Consider the following 24,640-nt stretch of genomic DNA (forward strand, 5'->3'; position numbering starts at 1 on the left):
GTCAGGGCAACAGCACAAAACGGAAGTCAGGTGAGAGCCAGCTGGGCCAGAAAGACCGGTGGGAGAGGAGGGAGGAGAAACCACCTAGAGCCAGTGTTGGGCCAGGGTAGGGAGACGGTGAGCAGGGTAGGTGACAGGGAGCGTAAGGGAGGCACATAGAGGGCTCTGAGACTGCCCAGCTGCTGTGGTGCAGTGTCAGTTCCCTTAAGTCTGACTTCATGCTTTTAGGCTCTGAGGCTCTGATTGGCGTCACTTTGGAACGTGTGATTGAGAGGCTGGTGTTCAGGTTTCAGGCTTCCCTCCCTTTACTCCCCACTCTGTTACTTTCCCCTCAGCCCTTCCTTGTTTCCAGACATCGTGTCTATTCCTGTAGGGAATACAGGCCCTTCCAGCTAACAGGGAGCTTAGGATTGAGCTCATCCAGCCGCCTCATTTTTGTAGTTGCTTTGGTACTTTTGTCACTTTTTAGTTTTATTTTTATTTTTTGAGATGGAATCTTGGTCTGTTGCCCCGGCTGGAGTGCAGTGACGTGATCTTGGCTCACTGCAACCTCCACCTCCCAGGTGCAAGTGAGTCTCCTGCCTCAGCCTCCCGAGTAGCTGGGATTACAGGCACATGTCACCACACTCAGCTAATTTTTGTATTTTTAGTAGAGATGGGGTTTTGCCACGTTGGCCCGGCTGGTCTCGAACTCCTGATCTCAAGTGATCCGCCCGCCCCGGTCTCCCAAAGTGCTGGGATTACAGGCATGAGCCACCACGCCTAGCCAATCACTTTTTAAAACCTCCTTTTTGGGTGGGAGGACGAGGCTTGCTTCATCACTTCGAGAGAATTCTTAAGAAAGCTGTAGGTTATGACACCCTTTGTTTTTCATCTTACAGAAGAAGGACTTCCTTTTCTTGAGTCCTTCCTCTTTACTTCTTCAGAAAGCATGTGCCGATAGGGAGTGGAAAACGCCTACACAGGAAAAAGGATGCCATTCTACATTCCTGACTCCGGAGAGCTCTGGCCTGCCCCCGTCAGTGGGGACCGCAGCCAATGCGAAACTGATCTCCAACCCGAGGTCAGCATCCTGGTGCCCAGGGTAGCTATGTTCCACAGGACACCACTGCCCCTCAGCAACAACCCCTTGCCATGTGGGTGGCTGTGCATGTGGACAGAGGGCCATTTGGAACCATGTAGCTGCAGCCAGGCCCTGATGGCCAGCTCCACCACGGTCAAGACTCCCATCCCCGCATGTCATTCCTTTCCAGCCTGACATTCTAGAAGACATTCTTCTAAACATTCCTTTCAAGCCTGACATTCTAGAAGAAACCTGACATTCTAGAAAATTCCACAGGATTTAGACTCTGACCCCAGCTCTTCTTCCCTCCCTCTCTTGCCATCAGTTCAGGCTTGGAGCTTAGATATTCTGCATATGGATTTAAATCTAACTTACCTGAAGATCTCTGGGGTTTTCGGTCTGGGTGGAGGTTCAGCTGCCTATTGAATATTCAGAAGTTAAAATGGAAAAGGCAATGAGGGAAAGCAGGGGAGAGACAACAAACGGCTAATGGTAATTTGAGCATTCTTCCAGACCAGAACATCAAATAATGCATTTCTGACTGATGGGAACACTGTCTAGGAAGGGGGCGCAGTCACCCTGACTAAACACTGGGAAATAACACCTCCCACCAGCTCCCCAGGTGTAGGTTTCACTAGCACAGCAATTCATTTTGAGCCAGAGCTAGTTTCTGGAGGATAGCAGTCACACAGCAACATGGTGTCACAAGAATGCTTTGACCTTGAGCTCTGTCCTTTTCCCAGGAGAGTTTCCAGAAGCTCTGTTCTGTAATTAATGTCTACTATGTCACATGACACTTCTGAGTATTTTTAAATTAATTTAATTTTTTTTTTTTTTTTTTTTTTTTTTTTTTTTTTTTTTTTTTTGAGATGGAGTTTCACTCTGTCGCCCAGGCTGGAGTGCAGTGCTGTGATCTTGGCTCACTGCAACTTCTGCCTCCCTCATTCAAGTGATTCTCCTGCCTCAGTATCCCATGTTGCTGGAATTACAGGCATGTGCCACAACACCCTGCTCATTTTTGTATTTTTAGTAGGGATGGGAGTTTCACCATGTTGGCCAGGCTGGTCTGGAATTCCTGGCCTCAAGTGATCTGCTCACCTCAACCTCCCAAAATGGTGGGATTACAGGCGTGAGCCACTGCGCCTGGCCACTTTTGAGTATTTAAAATTGACAGAGGATTCCACTGACTGGGCAAGAATCTCCTCCCCTGTTCTACATTGAATACTATGGGATCCAGTGACCTGGGCTGCGTTCCCTTCATGGCCTCTGGCTGAACTGAAGCTCAAGGGACTTCAGCAAGGCTTTCATCAGCTTTGTTGTGAAGAAGGAGATCAAGGAATCTAGATCTGGAACATACCTGTCCCTGCTCAGAAAACCCGCCCTCTGCTGGTGCTGACCAATGCTCTTGACCATCACAGTTTCATTGCCACAGAGTTTCTATTTTCCTCAATGTGTTTTCCCCTCTTCCCTTTACAAGGAATCTCTGTCTGCATTTTTAGATCCACTGTCATCCAGTTCATCTGAGCCCACCTCTCCAAGCCCAGTTTGGACAGAGAAAGGATTCACTCTCAGCGCCCTGCCTGTGTTCCCGAAGGAAACGCCTGCACATGAGCAGATAGGTAGAGCCAGGAGAGCCCAAACCTCAGACCCAGGCCCCACAGGGTTCCCCACTTGCCCCAGTATTCAAGAAGAGGCTTTGTTAACAAGCCTTCCATAGTTTGTGTTTCACCTTCCTGAGAGAATGGTTGAGGCTTCAGAGAGAGTATCAGCAGATCTCTTTAGAGACGTGAAGACTGGCATTTGTGGGGAAGCAGGAGAGTTAGCTTCAGAGGACTTGGTGTGAAGCCTGACACTGCCTTATTTCCTTACCAGCCATGGAACCCAGGACTGAGAGAGGGCAGGCAGATCCCTCAGCTGCATTGAGGGCCACTTGAAGGAGCCCTTTCAATAAGGCAGCTCAGCACACATAGCCTCTCAAATCGAATGCTTCACAGAAAGCTCTTGAGACCTAGGTCCATGGAGAAGGTCAGGATTTCCTCACCTGTGGTTGCAGAGGGGCAAACCCAGAGAAACTGTCATGATCCACTACAGACGCCACAACCTGAAATCAAGGACAGGAGGGTGTGAGGCTCTGCCAGCACTGTTTCCATTCTTCTGGGTCTCCCTCCTTGCTCATGCCCTAGACCAGTTCTCACTTGAGCCTGGTTTCAGATATGGATAGCAACTAAGGATTAGATTCCTGATCCTCTGGATTAGGATTTCAGCAACTGAGGAAACGAGTATTCACCCCACCCCTGCTAACAGAGGCTTGCTTTCTCCTCTCTTAAAAAAAATGTTTTTATTGAGGTGCAATTTGTATAACGTCAAATTATCCTTTTTTTTTTTTTTTTTTTTTTTTCTGAGATGGAGTCATGCTCTGTTGTCCAGGCTGGAGTGCAGTGGCGTAATCTCAGCTCACTGCAGCCTCCGTCTTCCAGGTTCAAGTGATTCTCCTGCCTCAGCCTCCCGAGTAGCTGAGATTACAGGTGCCTGCCACCATGCCTGGCTAATTTTTGTATTTTTAGTAGAGATGGGTTTTCTCCATGTTGGCCAGGCTGGTCTCATACTCCTGACCTCAGGTGATCTACCCATCTCAGCCTCCCAAAGTGCTGGGATTATAGGCATGAGCCCCCACGCCCAGCCCAAATTAATCATTTTAAAGTGAATGATTCAGTGGCATTTATCGCATTCACAATGCTGTGCAGCTACCACTTCTATCTAATTCCAAAACATTTTCATCATCCCAGAAGAAAACGCTGTACCTATTAAGCGGTGTGTCCACACCCCCTTTCCCCTAAACTGGCAACAACCGGTTTGCTGTCTGTGACTGACTTGAGCCCTCTTCTTCTCTGAGTTTTGAAAATCAGATTTAAAGCTAGCTTTATTCACAGATATGCTTAAACTATAGATAATTTTCATCATTCATTCATATAATCAAAACCTTTTTGCTGAGAGCTGTTATGTGTCTTAGCACTGTGCCAGGCTGTGAGGACTCAGTGGTGATCAAGCAGACATGGTCTCTGCCCTCTCAGTGCTTAGAGGCTGCACAAGATATTTCATATAAATGGAATTGTACAACATGTGGCCTTTTGTATCCGGCTTCCTTCACATAGCATGATGTTTTCAAGGTCCATCCTTGTTGTATCATGAATCACACTCCATTTTTATGGCTGCGTAGTATTCTGTTGCATGGATATATCATATTTTGATTATCCATTCATCTGTTGATAGATATTTGGAGTGCTTCCATTCACCCAGGCTTTCTTGACCTCTGCTACTATGCTAGACCCAGCTACCCAACTACTGCGCAACTTTAGCCCTAAGAATGTGTCAAAGTCAAATGTGGTTTTGGAAGGGCACTGCTGACTCACTTCAGACCATGTCTGAAACAATTTAAGACCTGAATTTATTATTATTATTTTGAGATGGAGTTTCGCTCTTGTTGCCCAGGCTGGAGTGCAATGGTGTGATCTCAGCTCACTGCAACCTCTGCCACCCAGGTTTAAGCGATTCTCCTGCCTCAGCCTCCCAAGTAGCTGGGACTACAGGCATACACCGCAGCACCTGGCTAATTTTGTATTTTTAGTAGAGACGGAGTTTCACCATGTTGACCAGCCTGGTCTTGATCTCCTGACCTCGTGATTCACCTGCCTCGGCCTCCCAACGTGCTGGGATTACAGGCGTGAGCCACCATGCCCGGCCAAGACCTGGATTTAGAAGAAGTGCAATTTAAGACATAGTCTAAACATAGGGCTGTGGAAGTGGGGAAAGACTCAGCCCACTAAAACGTGAACTACAAGGAGCATTAATCCAAGAGGATCCCATGCTGATCTCTTTCCCTAACATGTTCTTTCCATATTTATTTTTATTTTTTAGAAACAGAGTCTCACTCTCTTGCCCAGGCTAGAGTACAGTGGTGCAATCATAGCTCACTGTAACCTTGAACTCCTGGGCTCAAGCGACCCTTTCGCCTCAGCCTCTCCACTAGCTAGGCTGGTCTCAAACTCCTGGCCACAAGTGATCCTCCCACTTCAGCCTCCCAAAGCGCTGGGATTACAGGCATGAGCCACCCTGCCCGGCCCTCTCTTCACATTTGGTGAGCTCCTCATGGCTGTGTTTTCCCTCCACTGGCTCAGTCCCCAAGACTCAGCATCCTGTGAGGAACCCTGTGACTCTCACCCAGGGTCAAGGTGGAAGGGAGGAATGGGAGCAGCTTGAAGAAATAAACTAGAAGTGGTTGCCTATCTTTCAGCCAAACCTCTGTCCTATAAACAAGTCTCTTGTTGCCATCCCAGGGACAGAGCCACAAGGAGGCTGCCCTCTTCTCAAGAGTCCCTCCCACCTTGCTCCACATGGCCCAGGCCACAGGAGACTGGGGGGAAGCTGAGCGATCCCACCTACCGTCGCCTTGCCTAGGTAATCCTTCTTGGCCAGCTGAGCTACTTGTCTCTCATTTGGTCGAAATAGCCTGCCCACAGGGATCACCACTGGCTCGTACAGCTTCTGCTTCTGTAACACAGAAAACAATAGCATTTCCTTATCTGAAAATGGGGGTGATGATGCTTGTCCTGCCTCCCTCAGCGAATAGATACAAGAATTTATTGAGATAACCACATAGAAGCACTTTTTCCAAATGAGTGTTGTCATTACTCTAGGGTGTTAAGGTAGGAACCCTTGGTTTGAATACCACCTTCTGCTGCGAGGCCACGTGGACATTGTTTGCTGCTGTATGCCCAGCACCCTCTTTTCCCAGAGGAACTGCTCCTCTCCCTCTCTGTGTGGTGTCCGTGGGGTTCTCTAATGGTGTAGACGGCACCACCGCAACGAGGCTGGCCCAGGATTAAGCAAGGCTCATGATAGTGTTCCCTTGGATGAGTGTTTGCTGACAAGGATAGGCATATAAAGACTGACTTGAGTCCTCTTCTCTGTGTTTTAAAAATCAGATTTAAAGCTAGCCTTATTCACAAATATGCTTGAACGATGGATAATTTTTATCACTCATTCACATAATCAAAACATTTTTTGGGCAGGCGTGGTGACTCACGCCTGTAATCCCTGCACTTTGGGAGGCCAAGGTGGGCAGATCACTTGAGGTCAACAGTTCGAGACCTGCGTGGCCAACATGGCAAAATCCCATCTCTATTAAAAATACAAAAATTAGCCAGGCATGGTGGCATGCGCCTGTAATCCCAGCTACTTAGGAGGCTGAGGCAGGAGAATTGCTTGAACCCAGGAGGTGGAGGCTGCAGTGAGCCGAGATCACACCACTGTACTCCATGCTGGGCAACAGAGCGAGACTCCATCTCAAAACAAAACAAAACAAAACATTTTTGCTGAGAGCTGTTATGTGCCTAGCATTGTGCCAGGCTGTGAGGACTCAGTGGTGATCCAGCAGACATGGTGTCTGCCCTCTCAGTGCTTAGAGTCTGTGCAGCACCGCTCCAGCATCCAGTATCCTGTTCTGCATTGCCAAGGAGCCCCACTGCGAGGGTGGTGTGATGCCAGGCCTCTGCCATCCCATACTCTAGGCCTCAGATTCTCAGCACAGATTCAAGATCTTAAGTGGAACTATACCCTAATATCTGTGTTACCCAGACTCACAGAAAGTAAAAGCACCACTTTTATGGCTTCTCAATGGCATGTCCTCTGAGACAAATGAGAATCCAGTGAAATCCTCTCCCCATGTGCATCACCAATACGCTTACCCAGACACACTCCATGGCCTTGTCGATTTTGGAATGTCTGGGCTCAGACTTCATGCTCGTGGCCAATGCTAACTGTTCTTCAGCTTTTTTCCATTCCTCCTTCTTGGCATACATGAAAGCAATGTTATATAACACCTAGAAAAGTACAGACCGCAACATAAAATTTGAGACTACTCCAAATCAAAGTGCCAGGGAAGGGCTCACACGTGTACTCTGGGAGTGTTGCTGGTAGCCTTTCTCCCTTCCTCAGCTCTCCTGGGAATATCTAAAATATAGTGCAGTTAGTCTTGCTATTGAGGTACATCAAACACAAACATGGTGTTAAGAAAACACCATGGAATGCATAAATGCAACATCATGTGTACTCTTCTAACAACCAAATAGGTCGGGAACAGACAAGAACTATTGTATACAGTGTGTTCAAACCGGTTAAAAAAGAAGAAGAATTGTTGTGTTGTTTTAGTGTGAGTTGCTTTAGTAAAAGAGTGCCTTGCTCAAGGCCCCTTCTAGAGGCAGACACAGGGTTGGGAATAAAATACAGGTGTGTTGCCTTCCAGTCCAGCTCCTGCCACTGCGCCTAGGCTTAAACACTGGACAGGTACAGGGCAGGAAGAGGGATCAAGATGCAACCTCCTGTACCAGCACCAGCAGAACCTGGCCCAGACCATGTGAGTAAAAGACAAATGTAGCAACACAGGCCAGGCGCAGTGGCTCACGCCTGTTATCCCAGCACTTTGGGAGGCCAAGACGGGTGAATCACTTGAGGTCAGGAGTTCGAGATCAGCCTAGCCAACACAGAGAAACCCTGTCTCTACCAAAAATACAAAAATTAGCTGGGCATGGTGGCAGGCACCTGTAATTCCAGCTTCTTGGGAGGCTGAAGCAGGAGAATTGCTTGAACCCAGAAGACAAAGGTTAGCACAGAAGCCAGGGGCACCTTCGCCTGGGGTGGGGAGGGAATGGTAAATGCAACAGTAGTCATGCTTTTCCAGGTGTTGAGTTGGGCTGTGGTTCTTGAGTGTTTATTATTATGCTTCACAATATACACACAGAATCAAATAATCGTTTGGATGCATTACAAAGATCTAAAAAAATGGCTTGACTGAAAGAAATATTTTAAATAGGACATTATGGAAATGAGGGGGTATGACATTTGAGGCTAGATGATAAAAGACATTGACACTCTGTCTTGCCCTTGGGTCACTTGCTCTCAGAGGCGCCAGCTGCCATGTCATGACAAGACTTTAGGCAACCCTAGAGAGAAGTTCATGTAGCGACGAACTGAGGCCTCCTGCCAACAACGATGTGAACTTGCCAAACTCAGACAGGTGGCAGGATTGGTGTTTCTGTGGCATTAGCGGCTGGTGCTGAATGGTGGGGCAGGATCAACCCCAGACGTGGAATCTGGACTCCTTTCAGGCCTATTTCTGAGAGTCAGTGAGCTACTGCCTTCTGAATTCATTGGCTTCTCCAGCCCCCTCCTGACCTTGTGTGCAGAAAGAAAGAACTCAGATCATTTAAAACTTCCTATTTGGTTCTCAGCCACCTTCTCTTAAGACATTTTCCTGCAATCAGTTTTTGTGAACTGATGATGAGAATAACCTTGACACTCTTCAAAAATAATAATGTGATTCTCAGAAGCCAGGATCCTACCACATCAGGAAGAGAAGGATTATAAGTAGGGAAATGACTGGAAGGTCCCATGTGACAAAGAAGGCCTTAGACCTTGAAAAGTTCAGCTTTACTTGCAGAGAGGGTCACTCAATCAGTATTTTCTGTCCTCCCAGAGCCATTTTAACCCCAGCTCCAGGGGAAACATTCCTCCCACGGAATTGTACTTTGATGCTGCTGTGACATAATCCTTTTTCTAGAGCCACTTGTCCCCCAACTTTTTAATCTGTATAAGTGGCTGTCATTGGCTTATCGTCAATGTCTGGAGGTATTTTAGTTGTCACATTGGATGGGGAGTGGTGGTGGCAGTGCTACTAGCATCTAAACGCTAGAGATGCTGTCAAAGTTCCCATGATGCACAGGATGCACCACAACCCCTCTCGCTTCCACCACAATACAAGATTGTCTGGTCCAACACATTAACAGAGCTACGACTAAGAAACCCTACTGGAGAAGCTGGTCAAATGGCAGCCAATTCCCACTGCAAAGCCCCATCTTCCCAGACTGTGAGAAGTGAAGTTAGTTGCTAGCTTGCTGCAGAGTAGAGGTGGGGCCACATGTCCCCAGGGGCCAAGGGTGGCTACAGACTCTATTATTAGTCCTGAGCGACCCTGGGAACACGTGACTTCTTGTGCCTGAGAAACTAAAGCAAGGGGACTTTTGTCAGTGATTTTTCTAAAGAAAGGTCTGTGACATTTACAGGAATTTTGGTTTTCAAAACTGCTAGTATATATTTGGAAGTAGGAGGGGTGGGAAGGGCCAACTGGAAAAAGTAAATGAACCTGCAAAGTCAAAGCCAGTCATGTCTCTCCCTTTTGATAATAGAGAAAAGAAGTTGTTCTGCAGAAACCTTTACCTAAATATGTGCCTTGAGCTGTTCTTTGAGCAAGGGGGGACAGATTTATTCCAAATTATCCTCATGCTCTCTTTAGGTATCAATCAAGTACATGGGGTAAGAACCATGGATAGTTAAGAGTGTGGTCTATAAACTTGGGAACTGAGCAAGGTTCTGGCAGGTCCTGCATGGACAATGAACTCATGATTTTGGATTTGCTAGCAAAATGCTGAACAAATAGCTTGTCAATCTGAATTGCTAAACAAAACATGCAAATTATCATGAATATTTCCACAAGCCAACACACTCGTGTCCAGCCTTCCTTCAGAGAGCCCAGTGGGCTCATTTTTGCATGGTCTTTTGCGCTTCACATTAATAAAATGTATGCCCCCAGGTAACTGATGACAATGCCTTGATGAGCCTGAAATAATCCATCTCAGTCTTTTCTTCAAGGAAAATCTGAGTCTCAAGGCAGAGGAGGCAAAATGGCTTTTCCAAGCTCCTGGAGGTGTCAACAGATCACTGTGCATCTGAACTGTCAGCTGTCCATCCAGCCATGATCCCCGCCTGCCCAGGCCAGGCCCTGTTCTCCTTACCTCACAGGCAAACAGCTTGAACTGGAGCCCCAGGATCTTATAGTCTATCAGCTGGTTCCCTCGAAGCTGAGTCAAGGCTTCTTTAAGGTCTTTGATAGCCAAATCGTATCTGCAGGACAGAGGGAGAAAATATAACAGTCTAGTGCATGGAGGAATAAATGCAGCATAAAATGTGAGTCTGTTTCTGCCTTCCCCACCTATTTCACTGGGACAAGAAGCCTTTCAATTCCTTTTGACCCATTCTAGTTTTCAGCAATCCTGAGCCCAAGTATTCTATAGAACTCCTTGGGAATGGTGCCCCACCCAGGGCTGTACCTCACAGCAACCCTGAGTGCCTCGTCTTGGACAGTCACAGGGAGTTTCTTCTCTGTTGACTGCATACAACTGTCACCTTTCTGACAACCTGGCTTCTCGCTTTCCAATGCAGCTCTCATTCTCTCTTGAGAGCTCCAAGCAGAGCCAGCACCTGCCCCCAGCCTGTGTGCCTGCAGAGTGTTCAGAGCTGATTTGGAATACTGCTCACTCCTGGCTCCCACCATCAGGCCAGGCCAGCCTGGCACAGCTCAGAGGGGCCCCTTCTCACAGCTGCCACCATCACCTCCCTGCCCACTGCCTTCGCCCATGGCTTCTTTTGAGTTCAGCTTAGAGCTTAGTTTTGTGGTCTTGTTTCCTCGTTGCCCCCACTTCTGCCTCCTCCCCACACTTTGGGGAAAAAAAACAACCACTTAAGCTATATAGTATTTCCTCCTTTTTTTTTTTTGTTTTGTTTTGTTTTTGAGACAGGGTCTCACTCTGTTGCCCAGGCTGGAGTGCAGTGGCAGGATTTCAGCTCACTGCAAGCTCCACCTCCCAGGTTCAAGTGATTCTCCTGCCTCAGCCACCTGAGTGGGACTGAGCTGGGACTACAGGCAAGCCCCACCACGCCCGGCTAATTTTTTATATTTTAAGTAGAGACCAGGTTTCACCATGTTGGTCAGGCTGGTCTCAAACTCCTGACCTCAATTGATCTGCCCGCCTTGGTCTCCCAAAAGTGCTGGAATTACAGGCCTAAGCCACCATGCCCAGCCCCAGATAGTTTTTCTAATGCTGCTCCCACTGCCTTGTGCTGCTGGATCGGCATGAAGCTGACTGGCTCAAGGTATATCAGGGCTGCTGTCCTGGGACTTGTAGCAGAGAATGGGAGTCGGCCACATCAATAGGACCCACAGGCATGTGGGTGGGACCTGGACACACTCCTGAGGATGCTGGCCTGGGCCTTGACCATGGGCTCCACAGAAGCCCTGGTGGAAGGGAGCCATTGCTGGGCTATAGGGAGTGGGAGCAGCAGGCACAAGCTACCCAGCCTGGCTACCCTCAGCCTCCTGACCTGGCAGGAACAAATTTGGCTGCCTGGTTGTGGCTCACACCTGGGCAACTGGACTGTAAGTCTGTAAGTCCCTAGTCCATCATCTGACCCAGAGCTGCCAACCTGGCTTCTCTTGGAGATAAGTCTGGAATGTGGACACAGGCTGGCAGGAATCCTCGAGAGGCAGTGTGGTGTAGTGAAGGGGCCAGGAGCCAGAGTCCAGATCCAACAGCTCTGCCACTAACTGGGGGACCCTAACAAGTCACTTCCCTGGCCTGAAGTTCCACGCCAATATTATGGGAGCATATTGTATACAGGGACATGTTATATGCACAGAACATATCATATAGGGAGCTTGCCAGTATATGGATCCCATTTCTGGAGTCAAAGCCACCTGGACTTGAGTCTTGGCTCTGTCACTTACTGTCTGGTGAGAAAGGGCAAGTTACCTAACTTCCCTAAATCTGTTTCCCCATCTTTAGAATAAGAGAATAATAATAGCATATACCTCACAGGGTCACTGTGAGAACTAAAGGAGATGAAGCATTTGGGTACTTCAGATAGTGCCTGGCACACACAGTAATTTATTACTGTTGTTGTTGTTATTTTACTTTCTTTAGCTCTAACACTCTAGCAATTAATCCATACACCAGCCACTTATTACATGCTTACTTAAAGCTCCATGCCATATAAGCTATTGTCAGGATATTTTAAAAATACATGATGTAGAAGCTGGAACTCTGATCTCATGGAAGTTTAGAGCCGAGCACAAGGGCTGGTTGGTCAAGACAATCATAAGGAATGGGTGCCAGTGTGACTGGGGGAGAAGCCATCACTGTTAGGGTTGAGGTAAGTCACACAGCGGCAGCAGTGGCTATGCGGGAAGTAAGAAAAGAGAGCTTGGGTTTGAAATAGGAAGATGGCTTTCTCTAGTATCCCTGCTAATAAAGATGATTGTAAAACCTACTAAATGCATGCAGGCCATTCTTTAAGTAGCAATGGGCCTTTCATGTCTTTTCCACACATTTCTGGGCTCCTGGAAAGATGAATAAGGTACCCAGAAGTACCCCAGAAATCAGGTTCCTCTTTCTAAGCCAGAAGGTGGGGTAACCAGCTTCAGTTCACTGAGCCACTGAGCCTCTTCCACCGTGAAGGGGACAGACAGAAGCAGAGGTTTCCTGTTCCCTGGTAGCTGCAATTTCCACTGTGTTCTATTGCCTGTTTGGGAGCTCACTGAAGGTCTCAGAGGGCACACACTTTACGTGCCGTCAGCATTAACCTATCAATGCGCCTTCCTCCCTGCTGAGCTGGCTAAGCAGATGGATTTCAGCTGGGAAGTGATACCACCTGGGTCTATCTGACATTGCATGGGCCCAGCAAAATCCTCCTAATAATTCCCCAGCCCATCAAGATGTCTGCAGAGGCCCAGTGTAATGGCTCACACCTGTAAACCCAGCACTTTGGGAGGCTGGGGCAGGCAGATCACTTGAGGTCAGGAGTTTGAGACCAGCCTGGCCAACATGGTGAAACCTCCGTCTCTACTAAAAATACTAAAAAATTAGCTGGTTGTGGTGGTGCGTGCCTATAGTCTCAGCTACTCAGGAGGCTGAGGCAGGAGAATCACTTGAACCCAGGAGGCAGAGGTTGAAATGAGCCAAAATCACACCACTGCACTCCAACCTGGTTGACAGAGTGACACTCTGACTGAAGAAAAAAAAAGGTGTCTACAGATTTGGGCCTGGTGGGAGAGAGACAGAAAGAACTGACAAGTTATTCAGAGTGTTTGCTTTGTTTTAAAGACAGCGTGGATCCGCCCGGGCAATATGGCAAAACCCTATCTCACTAAAAGTACAAAAAATTAGCCAGGCATGGTGGTACATGCCTGTAGTCCCAGCTACTCGGGAAGCTGAGGTTGGAGAATCACCTGAGCCCAGGAAGTCAAGACTGCAGTGAGACGTGATTGCACCACTCCACTCCAGCCTGGATGACAGAATGAAATCCTGTCTCAAAAAAAAAAAGAAAGAAAGAAAAGAAAGAAAACCCAACAACCAAAAAAACAGGGTGGGGCCAGGGGCTGAGGCTTGAGCCTGCAGTTCCAGTTACTCCGCCAGAGGCTGGGGCACGAGGATCACTTGAGCCCAGGAGTTTGAGGCCAGCCCGGACAATATAGTGAGACCCCTTCTCTAAAAAAAAGATTACTTATTTTATTTATTAATTTTGTTATAGAGACGGGGGTCTCACTATGTTGCTCAGGCTGGTCTCGAACTCCTGGGTTCAAGCAATCCTCCCACCTCAGCCTCCCAAAGTACCAAGACTGCAAGTGTGAGCCACTGCACAGGGCCTAATTAATTAATTTTTAAAACAGGGAGGGGGCATCCTTGCTCAGTGTCATTTTTAAACATGTCTCTGAAAGCATCGGCCTGCTTCCCAGCCCCCTCCCTCCCTGCTGCAAGCCTCTCTTCACCCTTTCCACTTGTTTACCCAGAGCTGCAGCCCTGAAGGGGGTTCTGCTTTGACACACAGCTCTTTTCCCACTGTACAGGGTCGCGATAAGCTCAGTATGAGAATACCAAAATAGCACTCAGCACTGCATGCCAGTGACCCGTGCTGCAGCAGCCCCTGCCTCCCTCTAGCCCTTCTTCAGTGGTTCTCTTTGGGGCCATTTGGAAGCATCCCCCAGGAGGCAGCCAAGATGCTGGCAGCTTCCTGCTGGGCTCTGCTGGGCTGGACGTGGGTGCTTTCTTCACACTCACACTTCAGTGACACCCCGTGGGGCGCCTTGCCTGCACCCAAAGCCCCCTCTCCTCCCAGGCAGGGTATCCACCAGCTGAAGCAGCAACCTTGCCATAGCTTTTCACAAGCTCCAGGCTTGAGAGAGTTTATAATCCCCATTTCTGTAATACTCCTGGGAGGTTTCTTAGTAACCGCTGAAGTGAACTGCTTGTTCCGGTGCTGCCAGTGCCCCATGCGTCCAGAGCCCGCAGCTCATACACCTGCACCCAGGATAATGGAATCTCAGCAAGCTGAAAGAACGTCAAAATGTCAGACACCTTTGGGATGCTGCAGTGGCTGCTGTGACAGAGGTTTGGGCCCACTCCCTTTCCTGTTTCCAAGTCAGCAGGGAGAAGGCTTTGCTATTGAGCCTCTTTAAGCCAGCTCCATGGAATGGATCTCACCCTTATTGTCATGCCCTACGATCCATAAGGCACAGGATCTGAAAGACAGCTTTGAGCCCCTGTGCCTTTCAGATGACAAGGCTGGGCCAGAGAGGCGAGACAGCTTGGCCGTGGTCATCACTGAGACTCCGAAATGTGCTTTTTTTCAGAAATGTGCTCTAACTTTGTTCTGTTGGAACTTCATAATGACAGAAGAGCAATACAAAAACATATGAAAGTAGGGAAAATAGAGGGAAATAGAGGGGAAAAAACCTCCATCCATAACATTATCAGCCTTAGGCAATTGCCTTTTGTAGTCTGAGGGAATTCCTTTTTTCTTTTTTTGCAGACAGAATCTCTGTTGCCCAGGCTGGAGTGCAGTGGTATCTTTTTGGTTCACTGTAACATCTGCCTCCCAGGTCCAAGCTATCCTCCTGCCTCAGCCTCCCAAGTAGCTGGGATTACAGGCACCTGCCACCATATGCTGCTAATGCTAATTTTTTGTATTTTTAGTAGAGATGGGGTTTTGCTATGTTGGCCAGGCTGGTTTCGAACTCTTGACCTCAGGTGATCCACCCACCTTAGCTTCTCAAAGTGCTGGGATTACAGGTGTGAGCCACGGTGCCCGGCCAGTCTGAGGGAATTTCTATCCCACACATTAAGAAGTAATTTCTCTAGCCCTCATCCCACTTACTTAAAACTACCTCTTACAGCACTTACCCGCTTCTGCCTTGCATTACAGTTACTGGTGTTCTTGACTTGTTTCCCCTTTTTAATTTATAAGTTCCTTGAAACAGAGACTATATTTTGCTCACTTTTATTTAATCCAACACTCATTTATTGAGTAACTAGTATGCTAGATACTGAAATACAAGCATGAGTAAGTAAAAATTTCTTCTCTTATGAAATTCATAGAGTAGTGGAGAAGACAAATATGTACAGGGAACAAATGTCTGTCATGGGCCAGACATGTTACAAAAGAGGGAGTGGGCACTGCCCTAGTGGTTGGGTGCGGCTGGAGCAAAGGCACGGAGGTTGCATAAGTGGGCGGCAGCCGCTGGACCACATAAGAACAGGCAAAGGAATTTGGCTTTTATCCTGTAGTCATGGAAGCCACTGGAAGTTCTCATACTGATTGCATTGTTTGTTTTTTTACAAGATCACTCTGGAATACAAATGGAGGGGACAAGAGCAGTGGCCGGAAGATCAGTTTGGAAGTGACTGCAGTAGTCCTGGTGAAAAATGAGGGTCTCAACCAAGGTAGTGCTAATGGGGATAGAGAAAAATAGGTGGATTTAAGAAATATTTAAGAGGTCAACCTGATGAGGTTTAGAGAAAGAGACATTCCCTGGATGGATCCCAGGTACAGATTCCATGAGAAATGGAGGCCAGCAGTATGGGAGAGGGTGGCCTTGCCCAGTAATGGATCCTCAAGGTTCACATATGGACTTCTGTATCCATAGTCCCTGAATTGTATATAAACGAATGTGTGTGCTTGCGAGTGTATTTCTGGAAACACATTTTGCCATTTAACAACCACTGCTGCAGTCGTAAAAGGGAAAAGGGTCAAGAACAGAACTTCAAAGGGAATACCAACACCTAGGGAATTGCGCAAGAGAGCCGGCTTGAGGTTGAGATTAGTGCCTCATTTGTATAATTTCCTCGTTGTTGAATTACAGATAAAACTTGGTAGATTTTTCTCTCAGGTGTAACTATTAATATTACCAATCACAGATTAATTGAATCCTGGGTCTTACTTTTAGACCTTTCCAAGATCTTTCTAATCACTCAAAACCGTAGCCTTCCAGATCCTGGGACTCATGGGCATTTTTTGGAGGAAATTCTTTCTGGGAGCCTTCACTCTTTTGCCTGTTGGTATCTCTTCTGTATAGGCTATTAGAGCTCACTAAGGAATGGCCTTAGAGTTTGCGTTTTGAGATTTAAGATCGGCTGAACGATTTGTTGTTAGGCCTCCCTCCATATTCTATAGTCTGGAGATGGGGTAGGGGGGAGTGGGAAAGAGAAGGATGTTAAGAGAGGGGACAGGCAGTTAGACAGAGGCAAGATGTCAGTCAAGATAAACACCTGCTGTACCAAAATATCTCATGTGTCCCATAAATATACACCTACTGCGTACCCACAAACATCAAAATAAAAAAAAGTAAAATTAAAAAAAAATTATAGTCATAATAAATATGTCACACTAAATGTGGGGGGAAGAAAAACCTAAATGCCTGGATATCTTCCCCCAATCCCAAGCTCTGTTTCTCCCCAGATTGCCATTGTGTCTGTGGTTTTTCTTTTAGAAAAGACTTCACTTCTGCTTTCACTTCTTCAGGTAACTAACTGCATCTACATCTTTAAAGTCCTTTGAGCATCTTGTGGTTGCCCTTAGCAACAGCTGCATACACAGGTTTTACAGGCTGTTTCTAACCAAACCATAGGATCAAAGCCTTTCAGGGTGGAAGAGAATCAGAGCCCAGCCCTCTGTCTGATGTCTCGACATTGTCTACAACCTCCCTGCTGCTCCATCCATGCCTGGCCTCACCCTCACCCCACCCACACCATGCACAGACCATTTTCACTGTCAGAAAGTTCTTTATTAGGCCAGGCTCGGTGACTCACGCCTGTAATCCCAGTACTTTGGGAGGCCGAGGTGGGTGAATCACAAGGTCAGGAGTTCGAGATCAGCCTGGCCAACATGGTGAAATCCTGTCTCTACTGAAAATACAAACATTAGCAGGATGTAGTGGCGGGCGCCTATAATCCCAGCTACCCGGGAAGCTGAGATAGGAGAATTGTTTGAACCCGGAAGGCAGAGGTTGCAATGAGCCAAGATCACGCCACTGCACTCCAGCCTGGGCGACAGGGCGAAACTCCGTCTCAAAAAACAAAAAAAAGTTCTTCATTAGCCTGAGCCAAATTCCTCTTCCCTAGAACTTATGCACACTGGTGGAACAATTTCTACAAAGGGTCAGTTTCCCATCCCCCCAAACATTTGAAATTATCACTTAGAATTTTTTTCCTTTGTTATTTGTTATGAGATATTTGTGCAGGATGAGAGGGAGGAGGAATTGAGATTAACTTTCATTTTGAATTTATTAATATTTGTACTAATTATTCCATATTGACTATAAACAAACCTAAAAACACAGATAGGGTGATAGAAGAAAATGGATTTTCCTATAATCCCACCATCCAAAGAGATTTATTGATAACATTTTGGTCTATGGCCTTCCAGACTTTATTCTGTGATACAGAAATGGGACTATAGTATACACACTGTTTTGAAATCTGTTTTTAAATTTAACATCTGGTCGGGCACGGTGGCTCACGCTTGTAATCCCAGCACTTTGGGAGGCTGAGGTGGGCAGATCACCTGAGGTCGGGAGTTCGAGACCAGCCTGACCAACATGGAGAAACCCCATCTCTACTAAAAATACAAAATTAGCTGGGCATGGTGGCACATGCCTGTAGTCCCAGCTACTCGGGAGGCTGAGGCAGGAGTATCACTTGAGCCCGGGAGGGGGAGGTTGCAGTGAGCTGAGATCTCACCCTTGCACTCCAGCCTGGGCAACAAGAGTGAAACCCCATCTAGGGAAAAAAAAAAAAATTTAACATCTACTGCAAACTTTTTCTGTATAAGTACATGTGCTACTTACTTACCTGTATTAATTTGTTCTTATAATGTTAATTTGTATCATTGTTTTTGCAGCTGAATTATATTTCCTCAAATGGATTAAACCAGGTTTTGAAAATGCATTTTGCTGGGATGAAGCCAGGTTTTGATGCAGTTTCATGGTCATCCCCATTCTGTGACAGCTCAGTACCTCATAGGAGACCTCTATGGGTGACCCCATCAGGGACACTGGTGGGGTGCCACATCAGCTGAGTATCAGGCCCATGGTGGTTACCTAGACTCATTGTGCCTGTGACACAGCTGGTTTATAATCGGGCGGCAGACCTGCCTTCCCTCCCCAGTGAGAACTTCTGCCTCACCTGCTGATTTATTGCATAACTGTCCCCAGAAGGGCCAGTCACATTTCCCAACAGAGGCTGGGAAGGTACTTCTCAAACACCAAGTCAGCAACACTGAGACCCCTTAGGTTTCTCTTTGAAATTCTCCAGTTGGTGCAACATGGAACCACTTACTTCTCTGTTTGGTAGTAGAGCATCCCTCGTTGGAAGTAAGCCACTGCCAAATGCTTGTCTCGGTTAATGCTTTTGGTAAAGGCCTGAGGAGAGAAGGGTCCAGACATGGCCATGATGCAAGGCAGCGAGGAGGTGTGAGAGGAGCCACAGCTCACAGAACCCTAGCCCCCTGTGGGGCTCTCTCCTGTCTGCCCTCCTTGGCACCTCGAGGCCCACCCTGTGCTCTCACGGTGCATTCCGCTTCACTCTCACATTTAGGAGCTCGAGTCTGGGACAGTGGTGTGCATCCCTTGAATTATCATTCCAGTTCTGCTGTGGATCTACAAAACATTCCTGGAACCATACGTATTCCATCTGATTTCCGCTTTTGTTAGTCATATATGGCCTAGAAAAGCTACACAAGAATCCAATAATGGCCAGGTGCGGTTGCTCACACCTGTAATCCCAGAACTTTGGGAGGCCAAGGCAGGTGGATCACTTGAGCCCAGGAGTTCAAGACCAACCTGGGCAAAATAGTGAGACCCCATCTCTATGAAAAATTTAGAAATTAGTCAGGTGTGGTGGCACATGCCTGTGGTCCCAGCTACTTGGGGGACTGAGGTGGGTCGATCACTTGAGCCCAGGAGGCGGAGACTGCTGTGAGCTGTGACGGTGCCACTGCACTCCAGCCTGGGCGGCAAAGTGAGGCACCCTGTCTCAAAAAAAAAAAAGAAATCCAATGATACAAATAAAGACAAAGTAGACTATAAGGGTGCAGACACTAAGGGATTATCTCCAACAGAAGTATTAGATAAAAAGGACTAAAGCATTTTCCCAAAGGAGCTCATCATTTTAAAAATGAACTTGATAAAATGAAGCACCTTCTTTGTAACTGTCTCTGACCTTCTCTGAGACTAGAATTCAGAAGATAGTTTAGACATTTACCTGATACTAATAAAAAATACATGATATCCGTATTTAAAATATAGTGAGTTATATTTAATGACCTCATTCCCGAGTTCCTTTTTCATTAGTGTAGCTTTCATTTCTATTATTGCTGTTTTAATAATATGATTAGATAGAAGCTTTGAGCCAGTAGACACTATGTTACTAAATCAGTACTTTAAAATTTTTGGTCTTCTGTCTTTCATTCATATGAATTTAACTGCTGTTTGCTCTAATTTCTTTGAGTTCTCCTAGTTTGAGTAGAGTACAATTTTACTGTGAAACAATGCAGCGAGACTGTGTTGTGAAGTGAAGGCAGAGTTTTTGGAAGTGATAATGATGTGAAACATAAAGATACAATTCCTGTGCAACACAACGGAGCACCTTGTCCAGGAGAGTAGTAATAACTATTTATTGCTCCATGGAAGATAAAAAAGGTAGGGAAATAGGAGAAGCTTCTTTGAAAAATGAAACATCATTAGCCGGGCTTGGTGGTGCATGCCTGTAATCCCAGCTACTTGGGAGGCTGAGGCAGGAGAATCACCTGAACCAGGGAGGCGGAGGTTGCAGTTAGCTGAGATTGCACCACTCACTGCACTCCAGCCTGGGTGACAGAGTGAGATCTGCCTCAAAAAAAAAAAAAAAAAAGCAAGCAAGAAAGAAAAAACGATAGCTAATGTAATAATGAAATTCTAACCCTTGTTGCATTTCTTCTATTCCTGTGAATGTACTGAACATTCAGTTTAAATAAATAAAATTTATTGCAAATGAAAATAATTAAAATATATACATTGTTATATTTGTTTACTATACAAACATTACATGAATAGTATACAATTAAAATGATAACAAATAAGAATGCACATAAATGCTAGTAGGAAGGGCTCAAGCAGGAAAACAAAGAAAGGCAGAGGGAATGAGAAGGCTAGAAGCAGAGGAATGCCAGGAGAAACAGAGACATGTGGGAGTGAAGGCCTGGGAGCTGAGAGGTGAGTGGTGGCCCACGCAACCTTGCCAAGGATCCCATATCCAGGCCAAGGCAGGAGGCTACAGTCCCTGCTGGCATAGCCATGCCCAGACTAGCTGCCAATCTCTTCCCCCAGACAATGTACATTTTGTGTCCATCAGCCCTCAGAATGTGTGGTGCTGTTCACTCAGCCCTTCAGCAGGCCCCTGAGAGGAGGTGGGGCCACTGTCCTCCCTCCAGCCAGAGGCGGGGAGTCCTGGCATGCTCTGCCTTGGAGCCTGAGATTGACTTGTCAAGCTATGTGAGAACATTTCAGTTACTTCTCTGTCTTCCTGTCAGGAGGGTGTGGCTGAGGCTTGTTTACCTGCTGTTGGAGTGTGGAACGCACTGGTTCTTTAAGGGACCTGGGGAGTCAGCCATTTGTCCACACATCCACACTTTGCAAAGACTGGCAGTAAATGGTAAAAATAATAACTAACTCTTATACAGTGGTGTGAAGTTCCACAGGACATTAATAGTTTGGCATCTCACTTAATTTTCATGATATTTAGAAACTCAGGAAGCTGAAAGTCAGATGTCTACACAGACTACATAGCTTGCTTAAGACTGAAAGTCCAGAGAGAGGCAGAGGCTAGGATTTGATCCTAGATCTTCCCTTCCAAACTCCATACCCTTCTCACCTTACCACGACCAATCCAAAAAATAATTATTGAGAATGCTTACCTCCATACTACGGTATTTGAGTGAGAAAACATAACGAAAAAGATGTGAGACATCCCACACCATGGCCCCAGCAGATATCACTAATCAGTCACAGTACAATTTCCTCTTGCCAGCCTCGGCATCCTTAAAAGAGTCTCCTTTATAATTGATCAGAATTGTCACTTGGGGTAAAAGCTATATTTTGTAAATGCCTCCCTTAAATCTCTTGAACAGGCAAAGTCAACATACATGAAAGTCTTGGAAAGCAAGAACAGGTGCCTTAGAATCAATAATCAGGTGTAAAGTGCTGAGATAGATAGAGATTCTGTGCCCAGAAGGAGTTCTGTGTAGAACAAAGTACGACTAGGCTAGCCTTCACAAAGGTGTTAAAGACACTTGTAGAATGATTTTAATTTAGAAGATGGAGAAAGACGCAACCCTGGCTGCCCCTCAGAACCACCTGGAAAGCTTTTAAAACTGGCTGCCTGGGGCCCCTCCCAGACCAGTTAAATCAGGCTGTCTAGGGGTGGAGCTTGGGCAACTTTTGTTCTTTTCAATCTCCCCAGAGGTTAGGTTTCTGAAATGCAATGAGGTTGAGAATCATAATAACAAATGCACAAAGGAGGCCCGGAAAGAGGCACCTCCACTCACCTTCTCTGCTTCAGTCATGTTTTTCAGGATAGTGTGCATGCAGCCAATGTTGAAGCAAATCCGGGAGTGGGGGTCCTGGACGGCACTGAAGGCGTCCAGGGCTCCCTTCCAGTCCTTCTTGTCAGCTGCCAGCACCCCTTCATTCCAGAGGCTGATGGCCTCCGCCAGGGACATGATCAGGTAGAAACCAGGAGGCCAAGAGAGCTGCCAGGAGACAGGGAGAAGACAGGTTGGGGCGTCTCCCCCAGCAGGGCTGCCGTAGTGGCCCCCAAGGTGTTCACTTTCCGGGCCAGATGAGCAGGATGGGGCCCAGCCTCCCTTAAGATAACTTCTCAGTGTTGTAAATGCATCAGGAAATGCCCCCACCTTTTGACAACTGACTCATAACCCTACCATGAGAGAGAAAAGGAAAGAAGCAGAGAGAGAGAGGGCGAGTGGGGGTGGAGTGTGGAGGAGAGAGGAAGTACATCAGATGCTGCCTGAAGGATCAGTTCCCCAAAATGCTTCTGCTCTGTCACCCAGCTCCTCCTCTCTCTCCCACTTCTGTTCTGTGGTAGCTTCTGGCCAAAGCTCTGCTTCTAGAGCCAGGGCAACCTTGGCAGGTGGATGAACCCCCCTGACACCCCTGGTGATAGTGACAGGAGGCAGCCAAATGCCTAGGCAGATAGGGGCAGGTCGCTGCTGAAACCCCACTTTCAAGCCAAAAACAGCCTGACGGCTGAAAGACTAGGCTGCTGGTCCGAAATGAAACCCATGACTGATTTGTTTTTCTAAGACCACCAGAGCGGGCACAAAAGAACCAGCGAGTAGGCAAGTGTAGGAGCAAAACTGCAAGTTTATTTTGGTCACCTAAGGTGTGGGGAAGAGGTCTGTCGGCCTCCGGCAAAGAAGGCCGACAGAGCCCCCCGGTGGGGCTCTCGGACGGAGTTCCCGCAGTCCTGACATCCCGACAGGAGTGGAGGACTGAGGAAGACCGCGCGTGGCGTGCCTCCGGAGCGGCTTTTCTAGGAGTGGGAGGGCGATAGGCGGGGCACGGGCGTGTCCGGGGCGTTCCGCAGGTGCGACCAGGTAAATCTTGGTCTCTTCGGATTGACATCACCTGGCCCATGCCTAGTTGGTCTGCACCTTCCCGGGTCGCCGGCTGCATTTTCGCGCGCGCGGGAAAAGTTGGTGAAGAAGAACCCGGAAGTGCACCATCTTGCCTCCGTTCATCCAAACAATGACCTAGAGTGAGAACTTCTGTTTCTGTTTGTCTGCTCTTCCCCAATTAATTCTTTCTGACTAATGCCTTTTAACCAATTGAATGTTGCCTTTTCCAGCACTACCTATGACCTGCCCCTCCCTTATTCTGAACCCATAAAAGCCTCAGACTCACCTGCACTGGGGGACTTTCCTGCCTTTGGGTAGGGGAACCACTCCTGCATCCCCTCTCCACTGAAAGCTGTTTTCATCACTCAATAAAACTCCCCACCCGGGCCGAGTGGGCAGGCCATCTCGTGCAGCAGGTAGTGTGGCCACTGAGGCATGGGCAGGGTGTCACCAGCCAGAGGTCCCTGGCTTACAAAGTGATGGAGAAAAAATCCTGTGTCACTGGGCCTTGACTTCCACACCCTTGTTAAATGGGAGTGTTGGATGAGAGGATAATTCTTTCCAGTCTTGAATGAATTCCTTGCTCACTTTTTTGTAATCCCATAGGCTGTATTAATATGTTAGTGTTTAACTTGAGCTGAAATTATCATTAACAAATTTTTGAGACAGGATAGTCTTTGGATGTCCATCTGATCTGGGCTCGAAATAACTTTTTTTTTTTTAGAGACAGAGTTTCACTCTTGTTGCCCAGGCTGGAGTGCAGTGGCACGATCTCAGCTCACTGCAACCTCTGCCTCCTGGGTTCAAGGAATTCTCTTGCCTCAGCCTCATGAGTAGCTGGGATTACAGAAGCCTGCCACCATGCCTGGCTAATTTTTGTATTTTTAGTAGAGATGAGGTTTCACCATGTTGGCCAGGCTGGTCTCGAACTCCTGACCTCAGGTGATTTGGCCACCTTGGCCTCCCCGCAAAGTGCTGGGATTACAGGCGTGAGCCACCGTGCCCGGTCAAAATAACTTTTATGAGCATTCAGGAAGTTCAGAGGGGACCAATTTCCTGCAAATGTGAAAATTGAAAGCCTGATATGACAGTGAATTGTGACTTCTCCCATCTTCCAGTGAAAAATTGAAGAGATGAAGGTCCTGCATTGATGACTAATGAATTTATTTATTTATTTATTTATTTATTTATTTATTTATATTTGAGATGCAGTCTCGCTTTGTCGCCCAGGCTGGAGTGCAGTGGCACCATCTTGGCTCACTGCAAGCTCCGCCTCCTGGGTTTACGCCGTTCTCCTGCCTCAGCCTCCGTGTAGCTGGGACTACAGGCACGCACTACCATGCCCGGCTAATTTTTTGTATTTTTAGTAGAGACGGGGTTTCACCTTGTTGGCCAGAGTGGTCTTGAATCCTGACCTCATGTGATCCTCCCGCCTCGGCCTCCCAAAGTGCTGGGATTACAGGCGTGAGCCACCGCGCCCGGCATGAATTTATTAAAGTTTCTGAAAAAACAAATTTAAGAATTCTTTCCTTGCTTTCCCGGAAAAGTAAAAATCAGTAAAACCTCCCAGAGGAATGACTGGGGGTAAAGGGTATAGCTGATTTGGCTTACTAAAATCCTGGCTTCTTTTTAGGTAGAATGCATGTTTATGGGGGTCAAATACTTAGATGCAAACTCTTGTTTTGTAGCAATTGAAAGAACTCACTTAATGTCACCAAGCTTCCCCTAAAAGTCTGAAAATAAAAC

General features: G+C 47.1%; 1 protein-coding gene across 1 annotated transcript in view; it reads right to left on the reverse strand.

The window, feature by feature from the left end:
• The window catches only part of NCF2 (neutrophil cytosolic factor 2), a 36,659-nt gene extending 14,399 nt beyond the window's left edge, over positions 1–22,260 (reverse strand). The window contains exons 1-7 of the mRNA XM_010368946.2: positions 21,806–22,260; positions 18,562–18,644; positions 9,910–10,018; positions 6,808–6,942; positions 5,504–5,611; positions 3,105–3,164; positions 1,439–1,482 (exon numbers count right to left, since the gene is read on the reverse strand). Coding sequence (XP_010367248.1) covers positions 1,439–1,482; positions 3,105–3,164; positions 5,504–5,611; positions 6,808–6,942; positions 9,910–10,018; positions 18,562–18,644; positions 21,806–21,979 — 713 coding nt within the window. The 5' untranslated portion in view covers positions 21,980–22,260. The remainder of the gene's footprint in view (positions 1–1,438; positions 1,483–3,104; positions 3,165–5,503; positions 5,612–6,807; positions 6,943–9,909; positions 10,019–18,561; positions 18,645–21,805) is intronic.
• Between the last annotated feature and the right edge of the window lie 2,380 nt (positions 22,261–24,640).

This window comes from Rhinopithecus roxellana, chromosome 8 (genome assembly GCF_007565055.1).
Source record: "Rhinopithecus roxellana isolate Shanxi Qingling chromosome 8, ASM756505v1, whole genome shotgun sequence".
NCBI lineage: Eukaryota > Metazoa > Chordata > Mammalia > Primates > Cercopithecidae > Rhinopithecus > Rhinopithecus roxellana.